At 35.9% G+C, this 16,155-nt stretch overlaps 1 protein-coding gene across 2 annotated transcripts; it reads left to right on the top strand.

Annotated features, from left to right (window-relative positions):
- Positions 1-766: 766 nt before the first annotated feature.
- Positions 767-6,825, top strand: LOC133777979 (probable methyltransferase PMT14). Of its 2 annotated transcripts, none has more exons than XM_062217776.1 (7): positions 767-786; positions 2,219-2,883; positions 3,139-3,349; positions 4,034-4,316; positions 5,258-5,641; positions 5,779-5,856; positions 6,291-6,825. In XM_062217776.1, the coding sequence occupies exons 2-7, from the start codon at positions 2,245-2,247 to the stop codon at positions 6,529-6,531; spliced, it is 1,836 nt and encodes a 611-aa protein (XP_062073760.1). In that variant the 5' UTR covers positions 767-786; positions 2,219-2,244; the 3' UTR covers positions 6,532-6,825. The 2 variants fall into 2 exon arrangements, with proteins under 2 accessions (XP_062073760.1, XP_062073759.1); XM_062217775.1 differs by lacking the exon at positions 767-786 and adding an exon at positions 824-1,047.
- Positions 6,826-16,155: the final 9,330 nt, after the last annotated feature.

Here is a 16,155-nt window from a genome sequence, read left to right as displayed (position 1 = left end):
AAATTAATTTTCTTGATTAAATATTAAAAAATAAAAAATTAATACACCTCTAAAACATCTAATAAATTACTTATATACTAATTAGTTAATTAATTTTTTTAGAATTTTTATTATTGTAATACTTCTAATAATTTTGATTCTAATGAGATTAATATTTTTAATTTTTAATTATTTATGTTTGTTGTATTCATTCTTATTTTGTGATAAAAAGTTAAAACTAAAAATTGTTATTAAGTTTCTTTATTCTTATAAAAAAATATTACTTTAATTCAGAGTGACAAAAATATTTTAATTTTTTTTAAACAAATAATAAGTTATATAGGTGGGAAAAAAATTAAAAACAAAATTATTTATTAATTATTAATTTTGTACTATTTTTTTTAGAAAGTGTGATTTTTCAAAACAAAAATTATGAGAGATTTATTTAGAAAGGACAAAGAGAAAAAAAAAGTAAAAGGTGTATATAAAGCACCCAATTACTAATTATTAATTTACAAATATAACTATATTATTTTATTTTTTGTTGGGTAAAATGACACAAATTGATATTTTAGGTAGAATTAGGCAAAATAAAAAAGTGATTTAGAAAAATAAGTAGTATTAAAGTTAAGTTTCCATAATATATATAGTAAATTAATTAATTAAAGATGAGATGAGATGAGATGAGATTCAAAGCAGCAATGGGTGTCGGCGGATGAATCAACATCAACACAACCATACCATAACCATAGCTGTTGCCTTTGGTCTCTCTCTCGTTTTCTTTCACTCGGTTTTACCGTTTTTAAGGTAATCATTATAACATAAATAAATAATACTCCCAACCCAAACATACTTATGCTCTACTTTCTCTCTCTTCCTTTTTCTTCCACACTTTCTCTCTCTACTCTTCACTCACACACTCACTGTCTGGCTGGCTCAGTGTGAGTGGTGTGGGGATCTGGATTCCAGAGCTTGAAATACCCACTACACATATCGACTAACATCTCTCTTTACGTCTACCAGATCTCTCTCTCTCTCTCTTCCTCCCAGTTTTTCCTTCTTTTCCAGGTTTTCTTTTGATCCTCCTCGCCTTCTATTTATGTTTATGTAATTCGCATTGTTGTTCTTTGCTTCCATTCATTTTGGATGTACATGGGTAAATTGGTCTTTTGTTTGTTTAAATTTTTGAAAGTGAAAAACTGGGATTTGTTTGAATTGTTCTTGATTTTGCTAGGTTCAATCATGAATTGTTACTTTTTTTGGAACTCAAGAACCAACATGTGATTTTGATTTGTTGTGTGAGAGTTTATGTGACTTTTTTGTTTGTGGATTTGTAATACTAATTCTTGCTCTCAAGTTGAGAAAGGAAAACTAAATGGGCTTTCCATTAGCTGATTTGAATTGATTTGTGCAATTTTCATTAGATCAGTAGTTCTCTAACAAAATCTTTACATATAGGGGGAGATGTTTTTAAAAATTACATGTATGATTTTGCTGAAAAAGATAGGACTAAACCCGTTGTTTAGCTTAATATACAATCAAGATGATGCAGGGAGGATTCTTACTACTTCTACTACATATCTAGTTCAAACCGTCGAGAGATCTGTTCTTTCTTTAGAATTGGTCCTCTTGTGATCTCTCTCATATGGCACTCGAGATCCATGTATTTCATCTTGATTTGCTTTATTTGGCTTGTGAAAGTTATGAATAGACATTTTAAGCTACCAATATGGTAGCTCAAACGATCATGCCTTTGTTTGCTTCTTTCACAAAGCTTGAGGTTTGAGTCTTCATAGGTATTTATGTAGCAATTGTTATAGTTTAGGCGGGAGCTCCATTTTGAACTTTGGCCTACGGAGCGAGTTTAGGGATTTCTGGGTATAAATAAAGAATAAACATTTCTTGGTTACTACTTCTATCGTTTTTAATGCTTATTTTGCTGTGCTCTTACGTATCTTTGTGCAATGTTTCTCGGTTAAATTTTACCGTAATTTATGTGACAGTAGTTTTATTAATTACCTAGGATATTATTATTAACTATTTGTTTTATTATCAAAAAGAATGAATTCCATTTTATTTTTAATATTTCTAAAATTTGAATAAATGTCAAGGGTTTATCTCAGAGATTACTTGTTTAGCTATTGGCATTTAGTTTTCAAAATCAATTTGATTTCTTGCTAATCAACATTTGATTCGGAACCATCTGGCTGATTGTTTTAAGGTTAATTGTCTTTTATAGGTTTGAGGGAGCTATCAAACAAGATCATGGGTTCTAAGAATGCTCCACCAGGAAGCAGACGAGGGCCATTGTCTATATTTATGGTTCTGGGTCTGTGCTGTTTCTTTTACCTTCTTGGAGCATGGCAAAAGAGTGGATTTGGAAAAGGAGATAGCATAGCATTTGAGATAACCAAGCAGACAGACTGCAAAATCTTCAAAGATTTGAACTTCGAACCGCAACACAAGGATCTTGGGATTATTGAACCTTCAATACCTAAAGCCAAAGTCTTCAAGCCCTGTGATGTTAAATTCAAAGACTACACTCCTTGTCAAGAACAAGACCGAGCAATGAAATTCCCTAGGGAAAATATGATATACAGGGAAAGGCATTGTCCTCCACAAGAGGAAAAACTGCATTGCCTAGTTCCTGCACCTGAAGGATATAGGACTCCTTTTCCCTGGCCTAAAAGTCGTGACTATGTTTACTACGCTAACGTACCATTTAAAAGCCTAACAGTTGAGAAGGCTGTCCAAAACTGGGTTCAGTACCAGGGAGATGTGTTCAAATTTCCAGGTGGAGGAACAATGTTTCCCCAAGGTGCAGATGCATATATCGATGAACTTGCATCAGTTATTCCGATAGAAGATGGATCAGTTAGGACAGCATTGGATACTGGCTGTGGGGTATGTTGACTGCTCCTGATTTTGGTTCTTTATTATATTTTCCTCTGTACTTAAGCATTCACACATATGAATTTGTGTACATATCATAAAAAAATTATTCAATTCAAGAAATTAATTTAGGCCTAAAAGGTTAAAAGATAACATGGATTAATTGATGGGGCTTGATCTCATATTTTTTTAATCTGTAATTCCATAGTTGAGATTTCTTTCATTAGTTCATGGTTCTCTGGACTAATAATACAAAGCATAATGTAGGTTGCAAGCTGGGGTGCATACTTGCTTAAGAGAAATGTTTTGGCCATGTCTTTTGCACCACGGGACAATCATGAAGCACAAGTACAGTTTGCTTTGGAGCGAGGTGTACCTGCTGTTATTGGTGTTTTTGGAACAATCCACCTACCATACCCATCAAGATCCTTTGATATGGCTCAGTGCTCCCGATGCCTAATTCCATGGACTGCGAACAGTAAGTTGTTCATACAACTTAAAAATCTAAATTGACTCATGTTTAATTCTTTGACATATATAATTTACTCATTCATGTCTACTGAATGCAACGTCCATCAATATACTGAAGTTATATGTATTGCTCGCTTAAATCATAAAGTCACATAAATTTTCATAATTGTCTACTTGAATTCCCCAGTAATTAGATATTTCTTGTTTTCGTAAAAACCGAGCACTAGAATAGTTGAGTGCAATTAGATTTTGGACATTTATACATTTAGTATAAAAGTGTCCAGCGTCAGATAGAGATAAGGATATTAAGCACTTACAAAGACCATGGTTTTGGGTTACTCCACTCATTGCCAATTGGTTTGGAGATGGAACCCACAAGTCTTATCATATCCTCCATTCTATACTTTGTAACCTTCTATTCTCCTACTCTCTAAACCTTCATCCAACTATCTAAACTTTCATTCCTCCTCCTATTCTTGCATTTAGGTTGTTTTAACACTTGAAAAATTGAAGGTCAAATTAGCAAACACAAGTATAGGGTGGTTAGTGCATTGAAGAAATCAAAGCTGAAAATGTCAAAATTGTCCTTGCATTCTCCTCAATTTGTTATTACACCATGTCCTTTTGCACTCGTGACCTCTATATACTCTATAAAATTTCATTGTTTAGCACTATTCTCCATCTTTTTCAGATGGTATGTACCTAATGGAAGTTGATCGAGTTCTTAGACCTGGTGGATACTGGATTTTGTCTGGTCCTCCAATTAACTGGAAGACCTACTACAAAACTTGGAAGAGGTCAAAGGAGGAAACTCAAGCAGAGCAAAAAAGGATTGAAGAAATTGCTGAATCTCTTTGTTGGGAGAAAAAGTATGAGAAGGGAGATATGGCTATATGGAAGAAAAAAGAAAATGTGAAATCCTGCCACAGAAAGTCTGACAATATTTGTAAAGTAAACGATGCTGATGATGTCTGGTAAGTCTTTGCACCTTGCTTTTACATAGTTAGATGATTTATGTGTATACTCTTGTTTACATATTGTTACTGTTAGAGGAATAGAGGCTTGATAGATTTGTGTTTCAAGTATGCTGTATACATGTCTATTCATGTTTGAAACAAGAGCATGCCTTTTTGGCTACTAACATGATAGCGCGATGATTTAGGATTTTGATGTCAATTATATGAATTAAGGTAATTAATTGTGGTAAACCTGGTGTGACTGAATTGGACACCAGAAATATAATTAAAAAAATATAGTGAACTTGCTTTTTCATATTCTTGTAGCACCCATCAAAACCAAAGGAAATAAAATAAGAATTAATAATGTCAATCATTTTAGTGCATTAACCAGGTTAATTAATATTTCTAATTCTTCTCCAATTAACATTTCAGCAAGGATACTTTTTGTGTTTTGGCTTGGAAAAAAAGAGAAATTCTATGCGTCCTGCATAGTGATCTAGTAAAACCTTATTCGTCTCTAGTTTCATTTCGTTGTGGATATGGAAATCACATGGAAAACAATTGTTAACCTTCTCTGCCACAGGTTTGAAATTTTAAAATCATAGAGTAGCAATAGGTTGAAACTCGTGTTAGGAATGTTCTTATATCATGCCTGGTAATATGAAGTATTGAGAAGCAATGAATTGAAAGTCGTGTATTTATGACTTTTGCCATCAACTTTAGATGTAATCTAGTAATATTTGTTAGTTTTGCTTGAATTAAGTACAAATGCCATCAACAAATTGGTGTGTTAATAAATATACATGATTTTGTTTCTTTACTTTCAGTTGATATTTGGCAATATAATGGGTTTAGCTAATTTGGTTTTCTCTTCCCTCCCCCTCGTTTTTTTTTCCTTTCTTTAAGTTCTTTGTCTTTCTCCGTAACCCTGATTCCTAGTGTTATTTGTATGTTAGGTACAAGGAAATGGAAGCATGCGTAACTCCTGTTCCTGAGGTGAGCAGGGCAAATGAAGTAGCAGGAGAATTGAAGAAGTTCCCTGCTAGACTTTATGCAGTCCCTCTGCGGATAGCCAACGGACTTGTTCCTGGGATCACAACTGAATCTTATGAAGATGACAATAAACTTTGGAAAAAGCACGTAAATGCGTACAAAAGAATTAATAAGTTGATTGGCACCACAAGATATCGTAATGTGATGGATATGAATGCTGGCCTTGGAGGATTTGCTGCAGCACTTGAATCAAGAAAATCTTGGGTGATGAATGTTGTGCCAACAATTGCTGACAATACTCTGGGTGTTGTTTACGAGAGAGGTCTAATCGGCATATATCATGACTGGTATGTCTCTGATGTTCTTCTGCCTTTCATTATTGTCAATAACAACTTTTAATGGTGAAGTTGAAATTTTACGCCCCAAAACTGAGAAAATATATGATTAGGAAGCTTAAGATGTGTTTTCTTCTGTCATCTTTCAGGTGTGAAGGCTTCTCTACTTACCCAAGGACATACGATTTTATCCATGGAAATGGTGTATTCAGCTTGTACCAAAACAAGTAAGAAATTTCTCCTCAGTGCCATTATTCATACTCGGTATCTACATCATTAGATTACTCTTAAAATGAAACACAAAATACTAGTGATTTTATTTTCTAAAAGTGTTTTTTTTTCCTCTCGAACTTCATTTCATAAGTTTGATTTACAAATGCATGCTGCGAAATGAATAAATTTATACACAAAATACTATATTTCTGGGGTCTCTGCATGGTCTTAATATGCTCTCTCAAGCATTACAAGGTGGGATGCATTATTATTTCTGCAAAATGATTTGTGGATTTCTTTGAAAAAGTTTTCAAAATGCTTAAAAAGTTGACTGATTATTACACAAGTCAACTAAATGGGGCTGCATGTTGTGTCTCAACTAAAAACAGACTAGCTTCCCACACCCTCCATCAATGTCTGTTAAGAAAATATGTGTTGGGTTATGCAGGTGTGAATTGGAAGACATCCTCCTCGAGATGGATCGCATCTTGAGACCTGAAGGGGCAGTTCTTTTACGAGACGAAGTTGATGTTCTTAACAAGGTTAAGAAAATCGCTGCCGGCATGAGATGGGATGTTAAATTAGTTGATCATGAGGATGGTCCCCTGGTGCCTGAGAAGATAATGGTTGCTGTGAAGCAGTATTGGGTTGCCGGCAGTGGAAACAGCACATCTAATGATGAGGAGTAAATTAGGTAAATGGCCATTGAGGAGAGCCCAGGATAAGATACAGGCAGATATGAATGGTAATGAAATCTCTCTGATAAATGGAGGGAACCAACATGTTCTGATAGTAAGAGATGAGTTTGTTTCAAATTTAATGATTTGTTTTAGAAAGTGTTCATTAGAGAATAATTTATATAGTTTGTTCTATTGATTTCACAGGAAAGATGTGTAACAAGGATGATGAATAATTAGTTCAAGAATGTCACGGTGTTTATTTGAAGCATGAAATAGAATTCATTAAGTTATTTTTGTTCCTAATCCGAATATCTAGCTTTCTATGTTGTAGAAGAAGAAACAAAAGAAAAACATACAAAAAAAATGTAAAAGAATAGTGCAGCGCTTCTTAGTTGGCATCGTTGCTTTCTGACATTCCTAGGATTAAAAGTTACACTCTGAGCAATTTCTAACAGTTGTTTTAATATTGTAGTTGCATGCAAAGTCTGTTAAATTAAATTATGCAGTTTATTTACATTGTTATAAACAAATTTTCTCATAAATTAAACTCTCAAAATGCATCGTTTCAATTAAGAAATTTAAAACATGGCAGAATAAAAAAAATACTCGTTCAGAATGTTTTATCTGATTCTGATCCATATTTTTTTTAGTTTTGATCTTCGGATCTTGGTACGGCGGAAGCAGAAGGATCAGTGGATTTTTTTTTTCTACTTTTTACAAGCATAATTAGAGTACTTAAATTAGGAATCTGATCCGAATCAATCAAACAACCTGCTATGAAGTCAGAATGATGATGTGGATCAATAAGATAAGTTGTACTCTAATTGTTTTATTCTTTATTATTATTTTTTTTATTTTTTATAAATGGGAGATGGATCACTTGAGAGGGGATCCTTTGATTGTTCTTATTTATTTACTTAGTTGCTTGAGAGAATTTTTAGTAGGAGAACCTTTTGCGGTAACCACTAGAGATTTTAATCAGCATTCAACATGGTCATCAATTAAGAAGCATGCATATTAATTATTTCTCATACGAATAATGAAACATGCGTGCTTTTAGAAAGAGAAGAGAGAGAGAGGCTCAGAGAAGAAGGAAGGTTTCTTGGGTCCAGCCAAATCCGGCCTCGTGTTTTGGCGTGTTGGCTAGCCTCCGTCATGCGACTTGGGGAAAACATCCCCTTTCGACAATGAGCATAGATCTGATGGAGGTTTCAGCAATTTTAGTGTTGACATAGCAGATCTGGTGAGTGGGTTTTCGACTTACTCTCTCGCAATGTGGCTCTCTCTGGAGCTACTCATGGCGATGCGCGACGGTGCTCTAGTGGTTTGGTTTTTGTGGGTGGTGGCTGGCGAATGGGTAGTTGGTGGTCGTATTTAGATCTGGTTCTTCTGTGTCTTGCAGATGTCTTCTCTTTCATTATGTTTTGGTGTTGCTTTTATTTGTTTTTTTTTATCATAATTATGTTCTTCGGTTTGTTTCTACTGTTTCCTTTTGGATTGTTCCTTTTTGTAGAATTGGTTATAGGTATTCTAGATTTATTTTTACTGCCTACTATCTTGTATAGTTTGGCTTGCATGAACAACCATTGCTTTGGCGTGTTTGCCATTCTATGGATCTTTGTTGCGGCTTGCTTGCTCTTTGGGGTAGTGATTTGTCATTTTTAGCTTATTGGAGAACTGTATTGGACTTGGTCCTTTGTTCTTTATGAGTAAAATTTGAGTCTTACCTTGAAAAAAAATTCACACCCACCCTTATTAATTATGAAAAGTGATTAGATTTTTTTTTTTGGATCTAACACATTGTTACTATGAGTATTTAGAATGACTTGAAAATCAACAAAAATGGTCTTGATTTACTGTTCTTAGCCTAAAATGATTTTTATTTTGGAAAAAGAGAAATTATAGTATTATGGAACAAGTATCATTGGAAATGAATTAAAAATCTATTAATTTTCTATATTTGAATACAAGGCTTCTGGCTTATATATTGCCTAAGTCAGAGGACAATATCTGTACAAGGACTAACTTAATATATGTGACAAACTTAATATATTAACTACTGATACAATAATCCTAATACTCCCCCCTCAAGAGGCATTGTGGATGCTATGCACAATCATCTTCGAAATGTGGAATTATAGTGTAGTGGATGGGAGAGCCTTGGTGAAAGCATCCGCCAATTGACTTTAGCTGCTGACAGGGATGAGTCTAGTGGAAGCCTCCTTGATTTTGTCTTGAAGAAAGTGGCAGTCCAATTCAATATGCTTTGTTTGTTCATGGAAAGTGGGGTCGCCAATTAAAAAGGCATTATTAACATCCAATTGGAGAGTGTGCCAATTTTTGATAGTTGAAATAGTTAGCAAAAGTTTAATTGTAACCATCTTGGCAACGGGAGAAAATGTGTCAAAAAAAAATCCAAGCCTTCTTGTTGAGCATAGCCCTTAGCAACTAAACAGGCTTTGAATGTTCGATGGTTCCATTACTGTGATATTTTATTTTATAGATCCATCGACAGCCGATAGGTTTCTTGTTAGGAGGCAATGGGACGATGAACCAAGTCTTGTTATCTTGTAAAGCTTGAAGTTTAGAGTGCATGGATTTGATCCATGAATCATTGAGAGTTGCTTACTAATATGTAGTTGGTTCTGGATGTGTGGAAACTGCACAACCAAATTTTTTGTGAGAATTGGATAATTTAGAATAAGAGATATAGTTAGCAATTGGATAAGAAGTAGGAGGAGAATCTTGAGAAGCTGACTGACACTGAAAGTCACGGAGATAGGCAGGTGGGTGAGAACTCCTACTGGATCGACGGAGAGGTTATTGAGGAGGGTAAGCTACTGAAGCAGTTGGTTGAGTTGGAAGTGTTGGGGTAGTTGTAACATCAGGAAAGGTTGGTGGCTGCATACAAGTGTTATTGGGTGGACTAGTATGTATATTATCCAAAAACTTATCAAAATCATGTACATGAGTGTGAGAAACCAATGTAGATGGTAAAACAATGTTGTGAAATGGGCCAGAAACAGATGGTTTTGCAGTCAATTGATGAAAATGAAATATATGCTCATGGAAAACAACATTTCAAGAAACAAAAAATTGTTTAGCATTAAGATCATATAATCTATTATCCTTTTATTCCAAGTGGATAACCAACGAAAACACAAGGTTTAGCGCGATAATCAAATTTAGTTCTATGAGCAGTTAAAGTGGATGCAAAAGCTAGACAACAAAAAGTTCTAAAATGAGAATAATCATGTGTTTTTGCATATAAAATCTCATAGGGACTATGTTTCTTTAAATTAGGTGTTGGTGTCCTATTTATGGTGAATGTGGCAGTAAGAATGCACTCAGGCCATAAAGAAATAGGTGTTTTAGCTTGGAAATGTAAAGCACGAGCAACATTTAGAAGGTGTTGTTTTTTTTCTGCTATAGCATTTTGTTGTGGTTTTTCAACACATAAAAATTGATGTAAGATGCCATTTTGAGCAAAAAAGGAAGTAAGGGATTGTTCAAGTGCATTGTTAGATCGAAAACATTTAATAACAGTAGAAAATTGAGTTTCAATCATATTAAAAAACATAGGCATAATAGTAAGTGCATTAGATTTGTTTTTAAGAAGGTAAATCCACGTAAATCTAGAATTATCATCCACAAGTGTGAGAAAAAATATATGATTAGAATGAGAAGATATATGATGTGGTCCCCATGTATCACAATGCACAATATCAAAAAGATTATCAACAAAATGATCATTATTAGAAAATGACAATTTCTTTTTTTGGCCATAGGAAAAATATACCAAGTAGAATTCTTGTGTAATTTAGAAGTATTACAGTGTAAAGTATCACTGAGTATATCTATACATTTAGAAGATAAGTGGCCAAATCTAGAGTGCCATATCTTTGCACTGATCGGATTGATGTGTGAGAAAGGAAGATGGATATTAAATGTATACAAGCCATTATGAGAACTACCCTTTCCAATCATCTTCTGGGTCATTGTTTCCTATATAGAAAATGAATTAGAACAAAAGGTAATGAAAATGGACTTCGAGGAAGTTAAGGAGCTAACTGAAATGATGTTATATTTGAAATTTGGGACATATAAAACATCCCGAAGAGTGAAATTATTGGGTAAATTGACATGACCACAATAATGCACATATAATAAGGAGTTATCAAGTAATATCAACTTAGTTGGTGTGATGGAATGCAAAGAGGTAAAAAGAGTGATATTTGAATAGATGTGTCGGGTAGCACCTGAATCCACAATCCAAGACTTATTTGATGAATTAAGTGAATTATAAGTTGTTGAAAGAATGATACCTGCTGAGGGAGTAGTTTCAGATGAGATCAGACCGGACTGTTGGTTGGCAAGAAGATTAAGAAGTTGCCGATATTGTGTGGCATTGAGTTGAGGCAAGAAAGTGGTATGCTTATTAGGATGTGATGCATTATCCTTGCTTGTTTGAACTTGATTGGCGGTGGCAGTTGTGGGAGGTTGAGGATTGGTGTAGCCTGGAGGATATCCGTGGAGTTTGTAACATTTCTCAATGGTATGGCCAAGGGTGTTACAATGAGTACAAAAAGGTCTGTTCTTCCGTGGAGGGAAAGGCCGAGATGTTGCAGACTCTGTCTTATGGGATGGGGATTTTGCTCCTGTGAGGGAAAATGCCATTGATGATGGAGGTTCTGGTGTAGAAATTGGATGTCCAGTACCACGTTGGTTTTCGTCTTGAGTCATGAGGTAGAAAACACAACTTAAAAGAAGGTAGAGGATCCATGAGCAGTATGTTTCTCCTTACTTGAGAATATGAATCCTGAAGTCCCATGAGAAACAACATGATGTATTCCATGTGATGATGATCTTGGAGTGCCTTAACTCCACCACAAGTGCATTTGTTACATGTGCAACAGGGTCTGTAATTTGATAATTATTCCCAGAGAGTCTTGAGACAATTATATTATACACTGACAGATTGAAGATCTTGCTTAAGGTTCATCAAGTCACGCCTGAGATTGAAGATGTGAGGTCCATTTCTTTGTTGAAATCGAAGCTTGAAGTCATTCAAATTTCTGCAGTAGATTAATCATACAAGATACTAGCAGAAATCTCCTAGAAATCGAATTTAAAATCCAAGAAATTACAATGTTATTGTTACGAATCCAAGCATTATGTAATATAGAATCAGAAGGAGAAGGTTTAGGAATGGACCCATCAAGAAAACCGTAAAGGAATAGAGAGAATAGAGAATGTTGAAGAAGAATTTTATTATCGTATTTCTCCACAGAGAAAAGTTTGTACAAAAGAATATATATATACAAGGGTGGTGAGAGCAATTCTAACCTAAACGGTTACATAAAGGACAAACTACTTCAACATAAATTATATTACAATAATAGTAAAACAATAATTGTACAGATAAGAAACTAATCATGGATTAGTTGGCTTAACATCCCCCCTCAAGTACATTGATCTTGTGAGAACAGTGACCTTGGTTCAAAGAGAAATAAAAAGTTGAGCAGCAAGAGGTTTAGTCAAGCAATCAGGAAGTTGATCATCCGAAAGGGAGAAACTGAACCAATAATGTCTTCCGAGCTACACGTTCCCGAACAAAGTGGAAATCAATCTCAATGTGTTTGGTGCGAGCATGAAGTATCGGATTCGCTGTAAGATACGTAGCACTGAGATTATCACATAACAACAAGGAAGCTCGAGTAGGTAGAACTCGCAGTTCAGATAGTAGAGATTCAAGCCATGTTAATTCAGATGTGCCATTAGCAATGCTGGGGTATTCATCCTCTATTGGAGCGAGAGACAACTTTTTGCTTAGAAGAGGAGCAAGAAACAAGACTATTGCCAAGAAAAATACAATGGGCACTTGTACTACGACGATCATCCGGGCATGAGGCCCAATCAACATCCATATAGGTAGTGAGATTCAAATCAAGGGATGCATAAATAAAAAGCCTAAAATGTATGGTACCTTTCAAATACCGAAGAACCCGCTTGACAGCATGGCAGTGTACATCAGTGGGGTTATGCATAAATTGGCATAACTTGTTGACGACAAATGACAGATCAGGCCTCGCGAGAGTACATAATTGTAAAGCACCAACCACACTTTTATATTCAGTACCATCCTCAAGAGGCACCCCATCATGGACAGATAAAAGAGAACAAGAACACATAGGTGTGGCAAAAGGTTTAGAGTCAGACATGGGAGACATGGGCTAATAAGTCAGAAATATACTTAGTTTGACTCAAGTGAAATCAGATCTAGTATGGGTGACCTCTATGCCTAAAAAATAGTGGAGAAGACCAAGATCAGTAATGGAAAATTGTGTTTTCAATTGGGAAATAAGAGATTGAACATGAGACGAATGAGACCCAGTGACTATAATATCATCTACATACACAAGGACAAAGAGAGTAGAGTTAGTGGAGTGCAAAGTAAGAAGTATCAGTGTAACGCCCTACTACCCATGGTCCGTTACGTTGTGCATTTTAAACAGTGCTAAACTCGCTAACCGAGTCATTTGGCCATAATCGTGTAACTAAATGTGATTAACGATTTTGGGTTAAAAATTTTGGTAAAAGATACAACGTTTCACTAAAATATTTACTGTACACATTGGGATCCCAAAATATATTTTTAAAGGTTAATTACAACAAAAGATTTACAACCAGCCGACCTAAGCGGCAAACTAGGGTCTAACCTTAGTTCCTCTTTAAACTCTCGGCCGTGGTTGTCGAGCAGCCGCATATGTACATATCGTCACCTAAGCTCTCCAACTCAAGGATGGCCCAACTTTCTTTTGCCGTTACCTACACCACATAACACCCATGAGTCAAAGCTCAACAAGAAAACTCAATATGCTCATGAACATGTAATAAAATGTCACTGAATCATAATAGGCATGCCTAGCAATAATAGCCCTATTCATTCATGCAAGCAAGTCCAAATAAATGATTATGGGCCCTGCCCCCTGTATAGATGACTATCAAGTCAATTTGGAAATTTGTTCCCTGAATAGATGACTAATGAGTCTATCTTAGAATAGGTGACTAATGAGTCACACACTTGGGCTCTGCACCCTAATCAGATAAGTGACTAATGAGTCTGTAACGCCCTAAACTCCAGGGACCGTTACAGTGTGCCTTGTAAACAGTGCTAAACTCGCTAATCGAGTCATTTGGCCAAAATCGTGTAACTAAGTATGATTAGCAGTTTAGAGATTAAAAATTTTGGTTATGATATAACGTTTCATTAGAATGTTTATTATATACATTGGGATCCCAAAAATATAATTTAAAGGTCTATTACAAGAAAATATTTACATCAAGCCGATCGAAGCGGCAAAACAGGGTTTAACCCTAGTTCCTCTTCAAACCTCGGCCGTGGTGGTCGAGCAGCTGCATATGTACACATCGTCACCTAAGCTCTCCAACTCAAGGATGATCCAACTTTCTTTTGCCTTTACTTGCACCACATAACACCTGTGAGTCGAAGCCCAGCAAGAAAACTTAATATGCTCGTGAACAGTAATAACATGTCATCAAATCATAAGGCACATGCCTAGCAGATATAGCCCTATTCAAGCAGGCAAATGAGTTCACGTAGTGTTGAGTATAACACATCAACCGATGATCATAATAATCATCTAGGGCTTTTAACCCCAAATATAAGAGTGACAGTTGTATAAGTCACTAAGGTGGGTTTATTCCCCATAACCATGTGACGATAGGGTCACCAGGGCTTTATAGATAAGTGAACCTTTCACTAGCTTAAACAGGATAGGTGCATGATGACTAGTCACCAACATAACCTTCATCCTGACTCTAGATTCATAACTATGGAACTCTGCTCCCTAGCCATGTGACAAGCAGTCACCTAGGCCTTAGGCCCTGGCTCTGAGTAACTAGTCTTAGACTAGCCAAGCGCTTATAGGTTTCATCGACCTTAGGGTTGGTCCAGCATTAATACCCCATATGAGTCATACAACGTTGATATCGATTAGATCTAATCTTTTAATTGGCCCTGCGTTCATGATGCTATGCCGTTCTCGGCTGTTAGGTCTGTGATACTTGACTGGTGTCGACCCTGACTAGTCAGTACCATATACAAGCAAGCAATGCCACCAAACATATATTATATATCAAATATCCGAATACAGGGCATTCGACATGCTTACTCAATAATTACTAGCACAATTAGGCTCATGCATAAACACAGAGGCTCAAGCTCTGAACAATATCATATTCAATACTCATAGCATGCCCTAATCACATGTTTCTCGTGCATTACATGCATCACATTTAAACATCCAACATGCATCAAGAATAACCATGCATGTCACATATACACAAGGTGCAGTTTTCTTATCTTTGGTCCAAGCACAGGTTACCAATAAATGAGCCAGAAGCACGATCCTGATTCCAAGCCCCTAGTGATAACCTAGTCACAACCATGATATAAAACCTCATCAAAATGAGTAAATAAATACTTCCAAACCCAACCCAAGCCTCCGGGACATCGAATCCCACTCAACTAGGTAGTAGGATCGATCCCAGGCCCTTAGAGTTAAGTTCCCATCACAAAAACTCATTTCTGGCAATTTTTCCCCTTAAGGGCTGCGACCCTCCATGGACCATGCCGCGACCCGCCCCCCTGGCAGAGCCTATCACCACCTTCATTAAGCTAGGGCCGCGGCGCCCTAGAACAAGGCCACGATCCCACTTCGTACCAGCCTAAAAACCTCGTTTTTCCACTTTTAAAACCTTCCAAAAACCTATCCAAACATCCCCAAATCCCAAAATCAAAGTTCCCAAACATCCCCATTATCCCCATTATCCAAAACCCATAAAACCCAAGATTCAATTGTAACAAAAACTCATCAAAATACAAAATCCAATTCAAGTTTAAAAACTTTAAAAACTTAAAACTTGAATTACCTCCAATTGAGTTGTTTCCAACTAAATCCTTCGGCTAATAAGCTTCTAATCTTCCCTAGGATTGCTATGCCTCGATCCTCGCTTGATTCCGAGTCCTAGAACTCAAGTTACATTCGAAAATGCGATCGGGAGACGAAAAAGAAACTTAGAGGGAGAGAGAACGTACAGAACGTTCTTTTATTCTTTTAAAAGGTCACTTCAAGCTTAAGTAGCCTCAACCAAATCCTAACGCTCGGGGTCCTGAAAACACTTCCGGCGACAAAATAGTCAAAACCTCCAGAATTTTCCCCCTTATCTTACTAAGTTCCAATTTATCACCAAATATTTATTCCCATTACCCAATAACTTGGCAATGCTCTAAATATCCCTTGACTTACTCCAAGTAAAGCATAAATCCCGTTGTGACTTTCTCACTAGCTTACCTCCTAGGATCGTCTTGTGCTGAGTAACCCTGGCATAACCAAATAATAATATAGCACCACACACATATCACATATATGCCAAATATGCCCGAAATGTCCAAAATATGAAAATCACCCAATTACTCAAAAATGAGTTCACATGCATATTTATACACCTAAACGTGCATATTATCATTTAATAACACAATAAATTAATTATGGCCCTCCCGGCCTCCTAATCAAGGTCCTAAACTTTATTAGGAAATTTAAGGCATTA

Source organism: Humulus lupulus, chromosome 5, assembly GCF_963169125.1.
Source record: "Humulus lupulus chromosome 5, drHumLupu1.1, whole genome shotgun sequence".
In the NCBI taxonomy this organism is placed as follows: Eukaryota; Viridiplantae; Streptophyta; class Magnoliopsida; order Rosales; family Cannabaceae; genus Humulus; species Humulus lupulus.
The sequence above is the reverse complement of the archived record's forward strand: the minus strand, read 5'-3'. Positions and strand labels throughout refer to the sequence as shown.

Bases quoted from the DNA above. Each gene is read 5' to 3' on its own strand.
- LOC133777979 (XM_062217776.1), top strand. From the start codon at position 2,245: ATGGGTTCTAAGAATGCTCCACCAGGAAGCAGACGAGGGCCATTGTCT. The intron at 4,317-5,257 runs GTAAGTCTTTGC...TTTGTATGTTAG, and splicing joins AACGATGCTGATGATGTCTG to GTACAAGGAAATGGAAGCAT. The intron at 5,857-6,290 runs GTAAGAAATTTC...TGGGTTATGCAG, and splicing joins TTCAGCTTGTACCAAAACAA to GTGTGAATTGGAAGACATCC.